At 37.7% G+C, this 18,724-nt stretch overlaps 1 protein-coding gene across 1 annotated transcript in view; it reads left to right on the top strand.

The window, feature by feature from the left end:
* EVI5 (ecotropic viral integration site 5) overlaps positions 1-18,724 on the top strand; it is a 72,586-nt gene that overhangs the window by 930 nt on the left and 52,932 nt on the right. Inside the window, 2 exon segments of the mRNA XM_066325208.1 lie at positions 11,814-12,043; positions 15,978-16,167. Of these exon segments, the coding sequence (XP_066181305.1) occupies positions 11,895-12,043; positions 15,978-16,167 (339 nt within the window). The 5' untranslated portion in view covers positions 11,814-11,894.

Raw genomic sequence — 18,724 nt, 5'->3', positions numbered from 1 at the left:
AGACACTGATGCAAAGGAGGATAAATAATATTCAATATGTTTTACTTATCTCCAAAAATATTTGCAAAAAAGTCAATTTTTTTATAATTCACTTTGCTTCGCATGCCTAAAAGAGATGGCACTTTGCTCTTGTTTGGCTTACTGTAGATAGCATTAAAATATTTTGTATAAATGTGACTTTCCCAATGTGAGTTGTTAGCTTTGATCACAATTGTACAGCACTCTATGCTTATAAAGATTTAAGGCTTATCTTGAAATGCATAGATATGAGTTCTTTCTCAAGTAAGGATTAGAAGAGGAAATAGAGACAGCCAGTGAAAGAAGGGCATGATCAGGAGGAAAACACTCAGTATTATGAGTCAGCATTGCCTGAATTTTATCAAGTGGGCTGACAGCAGCTGTAGTGATTGTCACCGAGTGTCCATCCAGCCCCACAGTACATCAAAGAGGAACAGATGTTTGGAGAAGAAAGCTACAACAGAACAGTCCCACTTCCTTCCCAGATTTCTCCCTGCACTCCTGCAGGTTGAGGCTTAAGGACTTCTTGAGCTACAGCTGGTGACTTGGATATTTTGCTTTGGTTATGTTGGTTTGTTTGGTAGGGTTTTTTCAAATTGCTTCTCATATCTTTGTCTTCTGTGGACTTGTTTAATTGCTGTTGAACAAGTAAGCAAGAGGTGGTTGGAGTAGTTGAAAGGAAGAGTCAGGAGAAAAGCCCTTCCAGATTTATGGCAGAAGAAGGGATGGAGAAAGTGACATGCCTAAACAGTTACTGTCAGTTTCTTTTCTGGGTAAGACTGATAGTAAACAGAGAAGTTTTAAAAATGGGAAGACAAGTCCTTTGTCAGTGAATTTTGGAAAACAGAAATGCTTACTTTGCTATTTCAAGGTTCTAATATCACAATTTAGAAGGGGGAAAACAGCTGAGTTGGGGGTATGCATACTTAAAGTTGTTTAATCTTTCTTACTGTCAAGTTTCCTTAACTTGTAGAAAAAGGAAATTCTAATGCTTAAGAAACAGACAGAATTTAACATTTTGCGTGTAATTTTAAGTGTCAAGTGCATAGTTTATAAGAAAAAACATTTTCTGGTTGATCCAAGAAACAATAATAAAAACTAACCCTAAGTTTATGAGTGTTGCTTTCTAAACTAACCTATACCTGCCTTGATTGTAGTCTCTTATTTAATTCTTTTTCCTAGACCAAATTATAATAGTAATAGTTTTAGAAAAGGCAAATAGTAAATATTATAGTAATTTGTAATTTTGTGTTGTTAAATGAGTTCCCCGAACTTCTTGAATGTCACTGAAGTTAGTCGGCAGCATGCTGAATTCAAGCCTTCTGCCTTCTGTGTTTGTAACACTTGACATCACGTGTTGCCAGATTTGGATTCCTTTAAGCTGGGAATACTGTCTTGCTTTCATGGTGTGATCTCTGCTCAGGTTTCTGTGCAATGTAGTGCATCCTTTCCTTCTGCAGCAGGTGGTGGTTGCAAGAGATGGTCGTTGGTGCTGGCAGTGCCTGGGCCCTGCTCTGCTCGTTTTACACATGGTTGTGACATGGTTTTGTTGTATGTGCGTGCACAGGAACCGTCTGCTCAGGGCAGCAGAAAGGATTTAGTGAATTGTCACTTTTCCATAATTACTTTTAATGTCGTCTGACTTCTGTGAACTCTGGGAACTATTCAGTTTAGCCATCAAGTGGTGTTTTGGGAACAGCCTAGGAAGTGTTGAGGCTGCTCTAGGGTTCAGGCAATGGATCTCCTTTCAGTCATGATGACAGGGATGATGGTGACAGTGTGACTGTCAACTTTATTTGCTAATTGTCTGTAGAAGTGATCCTTCCCAGCCAGGCAGTTGTGTATTTGGAATTGAAGCAGAACACTAGGATGGGTTTTTATTCTGGACAAGAAGTAAGGTGGTGTGATAGAATGACTGTGGACACCTATTTTGTTCTAATTTCCAACCTGGAAAGCAGCCAAATGCCATCATCAAATATCTCTTTGTTCTTTTGCCTGAACAAACTTTACCTGTCTCTGATGGGTTATGTTACATTATCATCTGGTCTGACCAGTATTGCTTTTGCTTATATGGTTCAATCCTTTGGGGAGGAAAAAAAAAAAAAAAAAAGGAAAGAAAAATCCACACTTGGTGTTTTGGTAGTAGGCTGTGTTAATGTGTTCTGCTATATGGTAAGCTACTGATCTTCCCAAACTCCTGAGTTTTCTTATGGCCTATTGTCATGACTAAGTCTTAGTGATGCTTAGTATAGCATTAAATACCTGTTTGATGACATCATAACATGTTCTTAAAATTCTGACTTATACTGCATTTAACTATGTGGGTATCTTTCATTGTTTTCATCAGGCTCGTAGATGGGGTCAGTCTTTCAGTAAGATTGTTGCTGCCATAAATTAACTCTGCACTTGTAGCTAAAAAGATGTTAGAAGAGATTACTGTTAGTTTTTGTTATAGAAGGCTAAAACGGTCCAATATCACTTAAAATGCGTGTAAAAAATTATTAGTTGGCCAAAATCTAACATTTTAAACATGTACTGTTGATGTAACTATGGTGTAGAAGTTAGTTTTATGTCTCTCACTTTTCATGCATTCTTCTTGATTATACGTAGCTCAAGCAGTGAACTACTTCTAGGCATAGTAAAAAGAAATTCCAGCCTCTATGCTGTCTGAAACAGCAGAGCTAAAACTCAATATTCATTGAGCAAAGTAATTTTTTTCCTCCATTAGAATGCATTACTGGTGGAACTTTATGGATTTGGCTGAATTCTTCGTGTCTTAGTAAGTATTTCCCAGCCCTTTGAAGAAAGAATTTTGCTTGGTCTTTCTAAAGATAAGATTACAAAAGCAAGTTTAAATTCCATAATGAGACACATGATGTTAAAATGGACTTGGGATTTTTACATTAACTTTTTGGTTTCAGGCTGACACAAAAAATCATCTGTGTTTCGTTCATCTCCTCTGCCTTCTTCCCCTAGTAGGCTGTTTTGAAAGAAGTAAACAGGCCCTTATTTCCAAATAAAAGTGCAGAAGTCAGTGGCCAACTAATCAGAACATAACTGACTTCATTTGATGATGAGCAGATACATCATTTCTCTGAAGAGCCATTTCCCTTTTCTTTATTAAATATCTAAGGAATATTAGATTTCTTTGTGCTGTGCTCAAAGGCTGCTGGAGCTCTAATGTAGACTTGAATAGCATGGAGGGAGACCCTTCCAGAGCATAAAAACACACTTCATCCAGTTAAGCTGTGAGTGCTTCTGAAGGCAAGTCATGGCTAGGGTAAGTAAATTAGTGGGCAAAATGGAATATTTCTGCAGGACCACAGATGCTGGCATGGATTGTGTTAAAAGAATTGACTATTGATGTTTGCAGCTGTGTTTGTATCTGCTCTGTTTACAGGATGGATTGGACACCTTTCCTATGTGGAAATTACTAATTAGTTATGCTTCGTGCTGCTGAAACTTTTACATTCCATTTCTTGTCTGTCAGCAATTGCAGGTTGCAATGAGTTGTAGTTCACAAGGAAGGCTGGTTACCAGTCAGTCATTTAGAAATTGTTTCACTCTTGAGTGTAACTGATAGAAAGTTTTAGCTGATCATTTGAAGGAGAGGGATATCCTGAAGGTGAGCGTCTCACCAACCTCTGTCCTGTATTTTTTTTTTTTCCTTCTAGGAAGTAGTTAATAAAGTTTTAAGTGTTATCATATTGCATAAGGTATGTGCTTAAGTCCTTGCGTTTCTCCATTAAGTCTCATTTCATTCAGCTCTTTGGGAAGGGAGCTCTGCACAGCTTGGTAAATGAGAGATGAGCATTTTGGTGGTAACCTGCATGTTGTGACGTAAGTTTATTTGGTCTCTGTAGAAAGGAGAATTAGACTTAGAGAATTCTTGAGTTACTAGTACATAAACAAAGTTGCATGGAATATGTTTTCACGTGTCAGATCCTAAATCCTTTGAAACATACCAATTTAACTGCTTGTAAATTTTGTATCCTTTTTAAATGAAGAGTTGTGTTATAAACACTGATTTTGATTCAGGGTCAGTGAATGTTTAAAAATAGGACTCAATTGCTTCTCATTTAGAAAATCTAAAGCTTTTAGTAAATTTAACTGCATTTGTGTACTTTTGTGTATTTTTGTCCTAATGTAATGTAGATGCTAGACCTGCCTCCTTTCCAGGAGGAAACTAGGCTTTGGGGAATGAGTAGGGAAAAAAAAAAATCTGTAGAAAGTAGCTACAACTATAAACATGTGTGATACACTTTTGTAAGTGCCAGTTAAATAATTGAGTTGCATTTTACTGAAAATACAACCCCCCTAAATCTTCCAATCTATTGCATAAAAAAAACTTGGCATGGTTGATTTTATTTTAACTGATTCATCTGATTGTTTCCTCTGTTTTGTTAGCCAAGGGGATGGTCCTTCAAGTACATGTGTGTGCCATTGACATGCTGAACCTCACATACAAAGTTTTCCAGACTGAGGTTTAAGAGAACAAAGGAAGTTTTTTGTTAAAGGTTTTTACTGTAGTCCATTGGTATTTTCTCTTGCAGCTCTGAGGAACTCTCAGCCATCTTTTGCATAAAAGCACTGTATCTAATTCTTTTTCATTGAAAGAAGGCCTCAGTTTCTTGAAGGATGTTACATTCCCATGTCAGATGTGAAACTTTTTCTGATTTTCTGACCATCTCTAGATGAATAGAAGGTAGTGTCAGCAAAAGCACTGTAGTTTGTCTTCTCAGCACACTGACAATGCCTGACAGACTGTAAACCACATGGGACTGCAGAGGTAATTAAAAACCTGAAATTGGTATTGGAAAGAAATGAAATTCAGTATAATTTGGTCAGTAGTGGAAATGTTGCTCATATGACTTTGAGCAATGGTTTCAACCTTTAGTGGGTTGCTACAACATTTCTAATGAAGTTCCTCTTTAAAACTCCTCATATATTAGTTGTACATGTGAATGGCCACTTCAAGTTTCTCTGGGATCATCAAACCCCCATGACATGTTAATCAGATGATGAGGTTTAAAAAATGATGCTGTGCAAAGCTTTGATAGCCTAAATTTTATAAAATCTAAAATATTAGATGGCTTTATTTTTTTTTGTTCCAGAAAGACTTGGAGAGCCAGTATGTATCAAGTGAAATGGACGCCAGGGAATGGTAGCCCTGATATTCCTGACTGCTATTAGGTGATATTACAAGAAAAATTTGAAACATGAGCATAAGTGAAGACTTCTTACTCACGCTTTGGCAGGAATGAGTTATATGGATTTTTAGTGTAAATGACCCAAATGAAGTTTATAGCAAAGCCATGTTTGAGCCCTGAATTAAGACTTTAGCTTGTCAAGGAACATGATAGCAGGCTGACTCACCAGCTGCATCTCCTGCATGTGTCATTGACTGACTTGGTTTAATTTGTTCTACACATATTAGAATGCTACTAACTTTGAAGCAGGAAGGAGACTGGGTCTGTGGAATGCTATAAAACTAGCTTGAAAACCACATATACAATTTCAGACCCAATTATGTCAGACTTCTTTTTGTATGTTGAGTAATATGGAGATTACTTCCTGTATTCTGGAAGTTCCCATTTCTTTCTCTTTTCGTGAAAAGAAGAAATCGTTGGAAGCAAATGATACATACAGTAGTGTTTGTGTCCATGTGGTAAGAATAGTTGAGACAGTGTTTCTAGATAGCTGTATCTTTTGGGTAATCAAGATATAATTCTTTGATACAAACGTTCGTCAGGGAAATGCAGAAAAAAGGTAGTAAGCAAATTGAACATGTACAGTGAAATATCTTTTAAAAAGAAATCTAAATAGACTTTCTTCAAAAAAAACCCAGATTTTTGTCTGCAAATGCAAATACATGGAGTGCTAACATAATTAGGCCTTCTCTAAGGTACTGCACATTACCTGAGTATTCTCGGGGAAAGAGGTTTATATGTTTGTATGTAATGTGGAATGTTGCAGTCTATCTTTAGCTGGCCTTACTTAATATTATATATATAATTTTATATGCAGACTCATCGCAGTATTCCTTTGAGTAATTTGGAAAACTAAACACAGTATTGTAGTCCTCTTGATAATAAAACCCTGTAATCATCAGCTAATTAAAGATACTAAGCACAAAGTTGAAATCATGAATTTTGTATATTTTAGTTGGCATATATATATGCTGCATACCATGCATCTGTGTTTAGTATCAATATAAATACTTACTCTCTTTGTGATATCTTAGAGGATTTAGCAGACAGGTCTGTGTCTTGTCTGATTGACTCATTAGGTGGCCAAGAATTGCTGGTAGTTCTGTTTTCCCAATGGAAACTGCATAAGAGTACAAAGTCTTTGGTCATTAAGTCTTGTGCTTTGTGTCCCACTAGCTTTTTAAAAATCATTGTGTTCAAACTCAAGTTTCACACATTTCTTTAGGAGGTATCTGCATGACCTTTCAGGCAGGCAGATAGCAGTGAATTGTTCCTGTGCAGTGGCAAGGCGGGAGCAGTGTAGCTGTTAATAGGACTGGGAGCCTGAATGAGTGCGCCTGCTTTGGAGCTGGGAGATGCCTGCTCAGTTCCATGTGTCCTGCACAGGGTAAGGAAAATATGCCTCTGCCTGCTGGTCTCCAGGCCTAGCCATCTTCAGTGGAAGGGGTTGGTGTCCCAGGAATGAGCTACAAGTGGCATTAGTGTTTAAAATCTTGGATAAATTGGCAGGTTCTTGAGTGACTCCCCTCCAGAGAAAAAGCACATCTTAAAAATCAGTTGATTCTATTTTTAATCACACATCAATAATGATTAGTAATAGCTTGAGCATCTTGATGGTGTTCTTGATCATTTGGCATACATCCCAGCCAGTGTAGGTTACCTTTCATCCTCTTTAAAGGTAACTTGGATTTCAGCATCTGAAAAATGCTGGGAATGACAAGAAAACCAATTCTCTTTACAGTGTTGAAAAACTGGCTGAGGTGAGTTGAGCAAAGACTCCTGTTCACTGGGGCCTTCCAGCCTGGTTATCTGAACGGGGGTGGAGAGCTCACCTAGATCTGGGCAGTGTTGGGACTCAGGAGCAGCTTTGCGAGCAGGAGGGCTCCAGCAGTGAGGGGAGAGCGGCAGAGGTGCGAGAGTGACGGCAAAAATCCTGTCTTGTGTAGCTGGATTGACCACTGTGCCCTGGCTAAGATCAGAGGAGGGGCCCTGGTGTGTGTGGCTGTCCTTGTTACTGATGCAAACAGCTGAGCACATGGCTACAATTTCTTTGCCACAGCAATGAAGAGTAGCAAAGAAAAGGATGCTTTGTACCTAAGTGCAGCACACCCTTCTTGCAGGGGAAAGGCAGACACTGCTGCAGACCTGCAGATGTATCTGTTAATAATAACCAGGTTTTTAAAGAAACACTTGTTTGGGAAAGCCTTGAGGACACTGTCCAAAAAACCCAAAGATTAAAGGTTTAATGAGACTTGTTCTCTGGAGTCTTTCCAGAATATTGTGTTAAGCAAAATCACATCTCTGAAGAAAGGAGGTTAAACCAGATGCTCAAACAGATTTTCCTGCATTTGCTGGAGTTGGTGATGCCCAGTGAAACTATCTGTTGCTCATACTGAATGTATTCTCATTGCTGTCCCTGTGATCTGTAACTGGGGGAGCCCCAGTTTCTCTGTGAGGGCTAGAGTGAAACCTGTAGTTCCCTCCTTTGTGCTGTCAGAGCAGAGGTACATCTCTCCAGGGAGTCAGCAGATTCACTGTGCACTGTGTGTATGTATTCTCTTGGTGTGTGACAGATCTCTTGTTGCAGGGGTTGTCAGCAGAAGGGTGGGAGGCAGCAGTGGTGGTTTAGTGATGGCCAAGTCGAGCTGTGCTGTTGAGTGGAAAAGTGTACGTGGAATTGGAAAGCTGGTGACGTAGCGGGGATTTTCAGGCTTTATTGAGAGGAGGGTAAAGAGTTGAAAAGGTATACTCAATGTGTCCATAGGAATGCTGGTGCATTTCTTCACAGGAGGAAAAAAATGATTAAAACAAACTATAGATTTGCAGCTTAAATTTGGTAAAGTAAGTAATTCAAGTAATTGGATCTTTACATGTTAGTATTGGTATTCCATGTTTTCCACACCACTAGAATCATCTCAACAAATGGAACTGCTATTTCCATACTTTCCTGAAGAGAATCAATGTTACTAATAAACTACCATCAAAATAATTTACTGTATTGCCAGTGATTTTTTATTACAATTTAGACTAAGTTTTATTTGCATGTTAGTATTTGAAGGGAACCAAAAAAAAAAAAAAAAAAAACACCAAAAAAAAACCAAAACAAAACACCCCACCAAACCAACTTAAAAGAAACAAGCAAAACCAACCCCCTAAAATTACTAATAACAATATATACTCACTTTCAAAAATCCTGGTATTTTATAATTGACTTCCTGCACATTGTAATTCCAAATTAGACTATTTTATTTGCATTTCTCAACAACGTACCAATTTGTTCTTAGATTGAAGTAAAACTACACAGAGGAAAGAAACACTAAAAACTGTGCATATGACTTATTTTGCAATTAATGTTCTGATGCATACTGGGTTCTGGAGGGAGTTTGCTAGAGCCATAGATATAAAAAAATACAGAATTTTCTTTATTAATGAAGTATGCGTTTGTTCGGATCAGGTTTCTTGGGATTTTCTCATTTTCAAATTTCAGTGACCTGTTTTCTAGAAGATCTTAAATCACTCTTCAAAGATTAACTTGATGAAATCTTCTGTCACTGCTATAAATTTTGAAATTTAAGTGGGTGAAATGATGAAATATGAAAAATCCTATTACTGTATCCTACTTAGGGAAATGGATGATGAACACATAGCTAAATACCTTCATGTCTTGGTTCAGGAGACTTCACTGATGCTAACAAGTTAAGAGAGCTGGCTTTAGATATTTAGGTAACCTGGAAAAGCCTGGCAAAAAGGATGTAGTTGTGACCAGTTAGCTGTTAGATCAGTGTTGTGTTTTTCTTGATTTTGCTTGGCCCTAGGTGAAATCAATAGCTATTTTCTCCCAAACGAATTCTCATGTGTTTTTGATGCAAATTTCACTGTGAGCCTTTTGATCTTCAAATATTTGCTTTTGACAGTTGTACACTTTGCCTCCTGTGTGTGTCAATGTTTCAGATAGCTGGCTAGAAATGGTTTTGGGGTACTATTTCTCTGATACATTCTAATGCACCTCTGAGCTGCCCTGAGAAACAGTATTGTTCAGCACATTGTTTTGACTGACTTAAATGCTGTCTTGCATGGTTTTCTTGACCATAATTTTTGCTATTTTTCACATAATTGGCTTCTTCACACTTGTGAATTAATTTTTTTAATGCCCAGTAATATGTTGGTGAATGAATGTTGGCAAGATTCTTGATTTCTGTCCCTACACCACCTCCCTTCAGCTCTCTCACTGGACAGGGTAAAACTCATCATTTATAAGCCAGATTGACCATAAATTTTGTTTTATGCCTTAAGTCTTCCCAGTTACTTTAATTTGTTAAAAGATAAAAATTGAATGTATGTTTTTTCTTTCTGTTTGTACGACGTAGGGTATTATTGAAAATCATTACTTTTCTAATCCTTATACCTAAGGTTCTTAGAGCGGGTGACTCCTAAAGCCTGCTGCGAATGGCAGTAACTTTTACTGTGTTAACATTGGCCTTGTTTCTGCCAGCATTTATTTTTGGAATAGTTGCATTACTTGTGATATTTTAAGCCGTTTAAAGCCTTTGAGAAAATAATCAGTCTTAAGTGACATGTATGAGTTACCTTCATTATTATGTGATTTTATTCAAAGTAAAACAGCAGTAATTTATCCTTTCATAGCAATAGTGAATGAAGGATATAGACTGAGTGAAATATTAATGCATGTTTTAAACTTAGAAATTTGAAACCTCTAGCAATTTTCATTCCTTTCTTTTATAAAATATGGTCTCAAATGCTAGTGTTGGAAGCAATTTTTTCCCAAGATTATATTTAAAAGATATGTGTTGAGATTTTTGTGGTTTGGGTTGTTGTGGCTTTTTTTTTTTTTTCTTTTTCCTTCACTTTATATACCTGACTTTTGCTGTCCAGCTGTGACAAGAAACAACTGGAACCTTTCTGATGCTTATGTTGGTATCTTACTATCCCCAGCTGTGGTTAGCATCCCTGCCTCTGAAGACTTCTAGCAAAATTTGATACATTTTCAGAATGAGTGCTAAGCATATGGAAATTGGAAACTTCTTCTAGGAAAGCTCTTGGATGTCATGTTGTTGTTGGAGAGTAAGTGGGAAGGTTGAGTACAACTTGTTTGGGCTTGGTCTGTGTTGTTCCTTTTGTTTTCTGAAGGCATTCAGTGTGTCTTCTTTTTGATATGAAGTGAAAATAAAATACTGCTGGATTTAGTTGACCAGAAAGTTCTTTGTAGCATTGTATCCAAATAAAAGCTTCTGTTTCAGCGATCAGTCTACATATTCTGCTTCAGATAAATGCATAGTGTGATAAGATGGAGTTTTTAATTTCAGTTGAAATTTTGCTTTATTTGGGTTCTATTGGAGGATCTTGAGAAGGGATTTTTTTTTTCTCTCTAGCTCAGTGTCTTTAGTATCTTAGTAACTATTTATAGGCTGTACTGCAGAATTGTTTGTGGCATTGAGTAAGTCAGTGTTTTGAGGGAATCAGCAAAGTTCAAAATAAATAGTTACCAGCAATACCGCTTCAGAAGTTCCTCTTCAGCCTTGGTTTTGCCAACTTTTAACATTTGCTAGGTAGTTAGCTCTTCCTCTAAGGTGCATCTGGATTTCCTCTGAGTTGGGCTGGGGAAAGATTAAACTCTGAGTTACTGGGTGTCAAAGCCTCTTTTATTTTCAGATGCTGAAGGGAAGCTCTAGTGAGGGGTTCACTGGAAGATGCTCCCAACAGCTGCTCTTCTTTCCATAGCAGTGGTGAAGAAGTTGCAGCAGATAATGATCAGCAGTTAACCTTTGCTTTCCCGACCCCACTGCTTCCCTGTCTCTAGCAGCACCTCTTGCTTTTTCCCCCAAACCCTGGGGTCTGTCCAGACACTGGCAGTGGGACTGCTGGGGATCAAGGACACTTGGTGTAGGAGTGACCTGAAGAGCAAGTGAGGAAAGAAAAGAGGCAGCAGTGTGGTGCCTTACTGTGAGACTTTCAGGTGTTGTAGATTGATGGGCATAGATTCTTTGTGACTTTTTTCTGCTCACTCGCTGTGCTACAGGGTACTTTGCTTTGGTGTAAATCAGAAATGTGGTGCCCCTGCTCCTCTGTCCTGGCACTATAGGGACTAGTGAAGGTGAGCAGTGGGTGGTCTGGGGGGGTTACCCTGATATTCTGCTTCAGTTTCTATCAGTAGTTGATTGTTTCTATAGCTATATTTCTACAGTTTCTGTGCCATTATTTTAGTTTCTCAAGATGTTTTAAAATAAGCTTTTATTTCTATTTATTTTTATAATGAGAAGTCGGAGCTGATCCTGGATCCTGTGGTATTTCTGTACTGCAGAGATGAGCTCTGTGAGTATACATCAGGAGTTTCTCCGGGTTTGTCTTTGTGGATTAGCAACCTACTTGCATGTTACTTCTATAATATTGTATTGCTGGTGATGCTTGTGTTACTTCTGACAGCCTTGGGGTCCTGGAGAAATAAATAATCTCAGTGTTGCTTTGTGCATATTGTATATTTTTTCCTTTGTTCAATGCAGCAGGTTTGCTGGAAAGGAGGAGTTTATAAAGGACAACTTCTGCATCCTCTACTTTCTGTCAACACAGGTGGCGACAGACAAGGTTGCGGGCAAGCTGAGCTCCACTCTCTCATGGGTGAAGAACACGGTGTCACACACCGTCAGTCAAATGGCCAGCCAGGTGGCGAGCCCCTCTGCCTCCCTGCACACCACATCCCCCTCCACCACTCTGTCCACACCCGCCCTCTCACCGTCCTCACCAACACAGCTCAGCCCCGACGACTTGGAACTACTGGCTAAACTTGAGGAACAGAACAGGTGAATGGAAACCTTTTTGCTCTTCCAAGTACAGTAATGAGACTGAAATTGGTTTGTTGCGTTTGTAGCATAGAGGCTGTTAAAGGGGAATTAGTTAAAACTTCATGGCACAGCACTTCAATTTGAAAGCCCAAAGGTTTAAGAATTTATATTTTTGTGCTGTGTTTTTACAAGTTATGTTTTTGTGGCACTCTAAAAGGTGTTTTTCTCTCCTAGTTTTACAGGAGTGTTTATAGCTGCCTCTAATAGTGAAAAATTATACTGTGATTTTTAGTATCCAATTTAAAGTAGAGTATATCAGGGATGAGAGACTTATGTATAACTTACTTACCTTCTAAGATCATAGCTACAATTTCTAGTAATTTCTTGGAATCTTAAATATTTCTCAATTTTTTTTTTTACTTTTGTCCAGTTCTTGTTCCAGCTACATAATCTGCTATGTATCAGAGATAAAACCGTGTTCAGTTACTTCTTGCTGTTACACTAGTGGTGCTGGATGCATAATAGCTTAAATTAATTAAAAGTAAATTCCTAATCAGTTTTATTCTGTTCATCTTGCCTTTTTATGTATAGTAAGTAACAGTTTTCATGGTAGCCCTTCCATAAATGCCTATTTATCTGCATCATGTACAATTCAAGATGTGACGTGCAGGTGGATCAGTTGCTCTTGATGTGCACAGTGATGCAAATTCACAATATCACTAAAAAATGAAATTGGACTGTGTAATTTCTTAATGCTGAATTTCCACAAGCCATACTCATTTTCACTTTTGAGGCAGGACTCCCAAGTCATCTGTCCTTTTGCAAAATCTGGTTATATTTGACAAGCGTGTTTCAATAGTTTTTGAGAGGTTGGCCGTAAACAACTTGAGCTCCAAGTAGATTTTTAGACTTGGCAGGTAGCTGCAGGGCTTTGTTACCTGCTGGAGATGGCTATCCCTGAGCTGTAGTGAAGTGCAAGGTTTGATAATAAAGGTCAAACTAGCTTCTGTTCCAGCTTCTGACTGTATTGGCCTTTGCAGTGAGGCAGTTGAGGTACTCTGTTTTTGATTGGGCTGGATTTTGTTTGTTGTTGTTTTGGGGTTTTTTTTATTGGTGGGTCTTGGGAGAAGGGGTTGCTATTTGATGGTTTTCTTTCGGTGGTTTTTTTCGTGTGTGTGGTTTTTTAAAATATTAATCTTATTCTTGGTTGGGAGGGTTTTTTTGGTTTGGGGTTTTGTTTTTGTTATTGGTTTGGGTTTTTTTCTCTGCTGAGTCACTTCTGAGGGTAGTAACTTCCAGTGGAGAAAGAGAGTAACTGGGGGGAGGAGAAGCAATGCCTGTGTGTCACCTGGCATGTCTTCTCTCATGTCTGCATTCTGCAGCCTGAGAGCAGCACAATTTGAAGGGAATTTGATACATCTGTCCAGATTTTGACAATAGAAGGAAGCTTCTAGAACCACCTCATACGCTTTTCCTTGTCTTTGAAGATGAACTCCATGTATTTTTTGCTGTGCAAATGGAAAATTAACTTTTTTTTTTTTTTTTGCTTCTTTTGATAAATGGCACTCCTAAGAAAATGAATTTTCATTTATCTGAGGCTTTCTAGTCTGTTCATGACAAAGCAACTAACTTGTATTTGAAAAGCAAACTGTTCTTTGGACTGCTTATCTATGTTGAAGTGTAATGTCTTTACGTCTAGAGTCTTCTCATTAAGGCCTGCAGTCAGACTACCTGGCCTGTTGAAAGAAGAATGTGAGCTTGGGCTTTCTGTCTCAAGTCAGCTTTCTTAATTTAGTAAGTAAACTAGCCAATCTGGTCTGGTTTTATTTCATTTTAGCCAGACGTGCTGTTAGTCCCACACTAGTCTTGTTTGTGAATTCTCTTTAGAGGCTGCCCTATCAAGTGTATCTTTGCCGGTGAGATACTGCCCTTTAATACTGAAATTCGATGCTCTTACGCTGGCTGCACTGTAGTTTCAGAACAGTTTGCATCTGCAGTTTAGCACAGTGGCACTTTGTTGACAATTGTACTCTGTTCACAGGGAACCATTCTTTCTGCTTGCTGGAAGAACTGCTGCTGTGGATGTTTGTAAAGGTTTTTTGGGTTTTTTGTAGGCTTTTATGGCAGAAGGAGAATATGAATTAGGTAACAGTTAGAAAAGGGAAGAACTCAAATTGTTCAAGCTGTGTCTTGTAGCATTCTGTAATCTAATTATACTGAAAGTCCCCACAGAATAAAGAGGAAGCTCAGTCCAGAGTCCTGGTGGAACTATTTGGCATTAGTAAATCATTTATAAAGTTTTAAATGAAAGAAAACAGTGACTAAACGTCACAGAACTTGCGACTTACTGTGAAAAGAACTTCCTGTTTTCAAATCTAAGGAGAATGAGTTTATCCAGGTAAGGTCAAATTATAGAAACTTAGTATAACTTCTACAGAAACCTGTGAAAACTGGAAGTGTCTCATTAGAACGTTGTTTTTATAATCTTAATGTTTATTCTATGCCTTTTCCTCTGTGATTACTTTGAATTTGGTGTTTAGGCATTGTCTTGTATTGCGAGGAGTTTCAAACGAAGTTTTTATCATGGATCAGTATAAGCCAGGTTTCTAAACATTTGAAGTGGATTTTGATGTATTTTTTCAATCTTATACATTCCATTAATAAATGGAAAAGTATTTGATTTTTTAAAAAATAAAATTCCAAATGAAAATTTGTCTTGCAAAGGCTTCTCTTATTTCTTTTTCCTGAGATATTACCATTTAACACTTTTCCAAACAAGATACTCCTGCTGAAACTGTATTATTTGTCTTCATGAGTCAAATTACTTTTTCCCTTGCTTTTGTAAACACCAGTAGGTGAAAGCTGGCAGCAGGGAAAGCTAGTATAAATATCTTTATTGTAGCAGAGAGCTTAAAAATTGTAGGTATGCTGAGATTTCTGTACCATCTCAGATAAGATATGCCTTGGGCTATAATTTGTTCAATATCTAAAACATAACCTGACCTTGCTGAAATGCTGCGGATTAACTTTCACACTAATTTTTGAGAAAATATTCAACCACTTGGCTCTGATGTACTGATATTGGAATTCTTAGAAGTTAAAGCATGAATGAAACTATTGGTATGGCAAAACCATAATTCAAGTTAATCTGAATTCTTGCTCTTACCTAAAACATGGTCTAAAAAATTTCCCCTGCTTTTATGGGGCTCAATGTTAGTTGAGGATAAACAAAGCATTGCCTTTTTGCCAAGTCCACAGCCACAGCAATCAGGTCACAGGGAAATCTCCTCAGGACCTTGTCTAGCACTTGACACATCTTTATTTATACTTTGCTGCTGGATAACCCCAGAGGTTCTCACGTTTGCACTCCTCACTTTAATTACACATTCATTAGCTTTACTAATCACTTCTGTTGCCTTGTCCTTGGTCTGTAGGTTTGTAATTTCTCCTGTGTATTTATAAAACACTGTGTTGATTTGTGAACAGTTGTCAGCAAATGTTAGTTTTTTTAAAATTACTTCAAAGGTTTTAATTGTTCTGTCTTTATTTATACTGTCAATTTTTAAAGTATAATTGGGTAGGCTTCTAGGAGGCTAATTCTTTTGTCTTTTAAATGACTGTAATTTTTAAAGTTCTTTGACATTTGATGTTATCATTGAGGATATTTAACTTCCTTAGGTTTTATTTGTCGTTCTGATGTATGACAGCTGTGGGTGACATTTTTATCTGTTTCTTAAAATGCTGCAATTTGGACTATTCTGTCTGCAGATTTACTTGCAATCTCAAGAGAAAGCAGTAACATTGAACAGTTGTTTCCACATTTAGTCCAAATGAATGCTGGTAAAACTGTTTCACTGAACCTCTGGGTGCATTCTTTGCCAAGAAAACAATTAATAGTATGATCCTTTGATTAAAAGAACTTGAATTTGGTTTTTGTGTGCTTATTCTGCAGACTCTTGGAAACAGATAGCAAATCCTTACGATCAGTAAATGGGTCAAGAAGAAACAGTGGGTCTTCTCTTGTATCTAGTTCATCAGCTTCTAGCAATCTCAGCCATCTTGAAGAAGACTCGTGGATCCTGTGGGGAAGGATTGTGAATGAATGGGAAGATGTACGGAAAAAGAAAGAAAAGCAAGTTAAGGTAGTAATTGGAAACTGGTTTTTGTATATATTTTTAATGTGATCTGAGTGATACTGTTTTATCTTTGTGATGGGCTTATTCTTTTTGAATAAATATGTAATACAAACTTCCAGTTGAATCTTTCCATCCCTAAGCCTTAATGCTTCCTTTCTAACCCTCCTATGTGCTGTCACCCAGCAAATGTCTCCTGCTGAAATGAAGATGCATTTATTGTATCTTGAATACTAAAGCTTTCAGTTTACACAGGAGATTTCCATAAGTATAGGGATGATTAGCTTTATGTTTCCAAAAATGGAATTGCTGAAAATCAACTTAAGGGCATCTGATAGCTCTTTGCTATGATTATGTATATGTGTGCTGTGCCGCTATATAGTGAGCAGCTCTCTTTTTAAAGCATTTGTAATATGAGAGCTGATGATTTTACTCAAAGGCTACAGTCAGTTTAGATTTTTGTGCTTGCCATTATGTTAACCCCAGAGATGACCTTAGACTGAAGAACACACTTTCCAGATTCTGCATGGATTGGATGAACTTTGACCAGGGTGTCCAGTCTGGGTTAGTTGTGGTCGTGTACGGAAGTGGAGTTCAATTACACTTTAAATTCAAACTAAAAAGCATTTAGTGCATTTGAACATTTTCATGTTTCAGTGGCAGCAAGCACAGCAGCATGGAATTTTTTTGTTAGTAGGCAAGTCTGTTCTGCTTTGGTTCTTTATTGGCTGTAGTCTGTAGTTTTATGTGCAGAATACAAATGCGTCAGGGTCTTTTGAACAGTTTGAAATGTGTGTCTATGAATAGGGTGTGGGAAGGCAGAACAATAGGCTGAAGTAAAGTATCTTTTATACGAAGCAGTTGTGAAGAGAGAACATGACTTGAGAGAGGAAACAAGGGAAGAAAGTGAACTAAAGATTTCCTGCTCGCATAGGGAAAGCAGTTTCTGGAAAGGTGTTCCAAAAGGCCATGAAGAGAAGGCCACAGGAGCCTGGCAAGAGAAAGAAAAAGTGAGATAGTACTAAGAAGATCTGGTTAGTTAGCATTTGTTTGAGCATTTGTTTGAACATTTTCAAGTGTCACAAGTTTCACTTGCTTTTACAGCTGGCCAAGTACAATTTGAGGAGTTTTTGACTATTTTTCAGGGAATATTTAATTATATTGCAGACTAATATTATATTGAAAACTAGCCAAGTTTTCCTTTGCTGTTAAATAATTCTCACTAGTTTTTTGTCGAAAGTCAACATTAACTGAGTTTGCACTTATGATGGAGTATCAGAACATCCACATCTATTCCCTGATTGTGCCAGTAGGTACATGGGTAGCAGCATAGATGTCTCTTTGGCTGTAAAAGCTGGTCTTAGGTTATTAGAAATCTGGTGAGTTTTTAGGTTTTTAGACACCTTCCTCCAAAGATATGTTCCATCCTTTACATCTCTGTCCACTTCAGAACTTGCTTCTTGTTTATGGAGCACTTCTGATGGGTGGCTTAAGTCCTGCTGCTCATTTGACATGACATGCCTAGTTAGATGTGTTTTCCTGCTCTTCCTTTTAGGAAAGTTGGAGAGGTTAACTCAATTATTCTGTCAAGCAGGTACATTAACAAGAGTTAATGTAGGCAGTACAAGAAGTTTCTTGCTGTCTTAGTAGCCCTTGAGGCTTTAGATGGCTGATGTACAGTCCAGTTGTGTTGTTGACAAAGAACAGATAGACAGTTGTGTAAAGCTGATGTGTTAGGGTTCTTGTCTTGGAATTGGGAATCTTTTAGGAGAAACACTCTGGTTTTGTGTTGTAGACAGGAGAAATAGTTGGAATGGTGTTACTGTGGGGTTCTGAAGAAGGATGGATTGAGAGCTTAGGTGTATTAGCAGATATAGGTCAGTGATGCAAAATTCCTGCAGCAGAGGTCAGTCTTAAGAAAAACAAAACTTGAAAGCAAGAGTCTCTTTGAAAGTTATCAGTGCTGCATTAATTAGTTGTAATGCTGGAGAAGTAGGAGAAATATGTGGAACAAAAAGGAAGAAGAGGAAGCTTTGCATAACAGTTCTTAAGGTACAAAAAGGAAATAGTCTTGAAGAGACAATCTTCTAGGTTAGACTGATTCTAGTTGCAGAACATACCACCAAGACACTAAGTTAAATTCAATAAAATCTGCAGTTTTCAGATCAAGCAACAAGATTACTTGTCCTTGTGATTTCTTAAAGGACAAGTAACAGGTTCTTAGGTGTACTCATCTAGGCATATTTGAATCCTATATTACCTAGCAGGTTGTTTTTCAAAAGATAAAGTAAATGTAGTTAATTTAGTGGGTGTAAACTTAATGTTTTCTTGGTCCAGTGTCTGAAACTGCATTTGAATACTTTTTTAGAAGATAACTTGGAAATACTGGCACACCAAAAAAATTAGATACAGCTTGTCAAGTTTGTTAAATGATAGTTGCACTGTGCAAATTTTTTGTTGCAGTTGACTGTGCTACAGTCAGTTCTACTTTTTGTCTCTTACCTACTTTGGAAGTAATTTCTAGTTGGTGATTTCTTAGTTCTCAATTACTACAAATATTACAAAG

The sequence above is a fragment of the Sylvia atricapilla genome, chromosome 9, assembly GCF_009819655.1.
Source record: "Sylvia atricapilla isolate bSylAtr1 chromosome 9, bSylAtr1.pri, whole genome shotgun sequence".
In the NCBI taxonomy this organism is placed as follows: domain Eukaryota; kingdom Metazoa; phylum Chordata; class Aves; order Passeriformes; family Sylviidae; genus Sylvia; species Sylvia atricapilla.
Note: the sequence above shows the minus strand (reverse complement) of the source record. Positions and strands in the feature narration are given on the sequence as shown.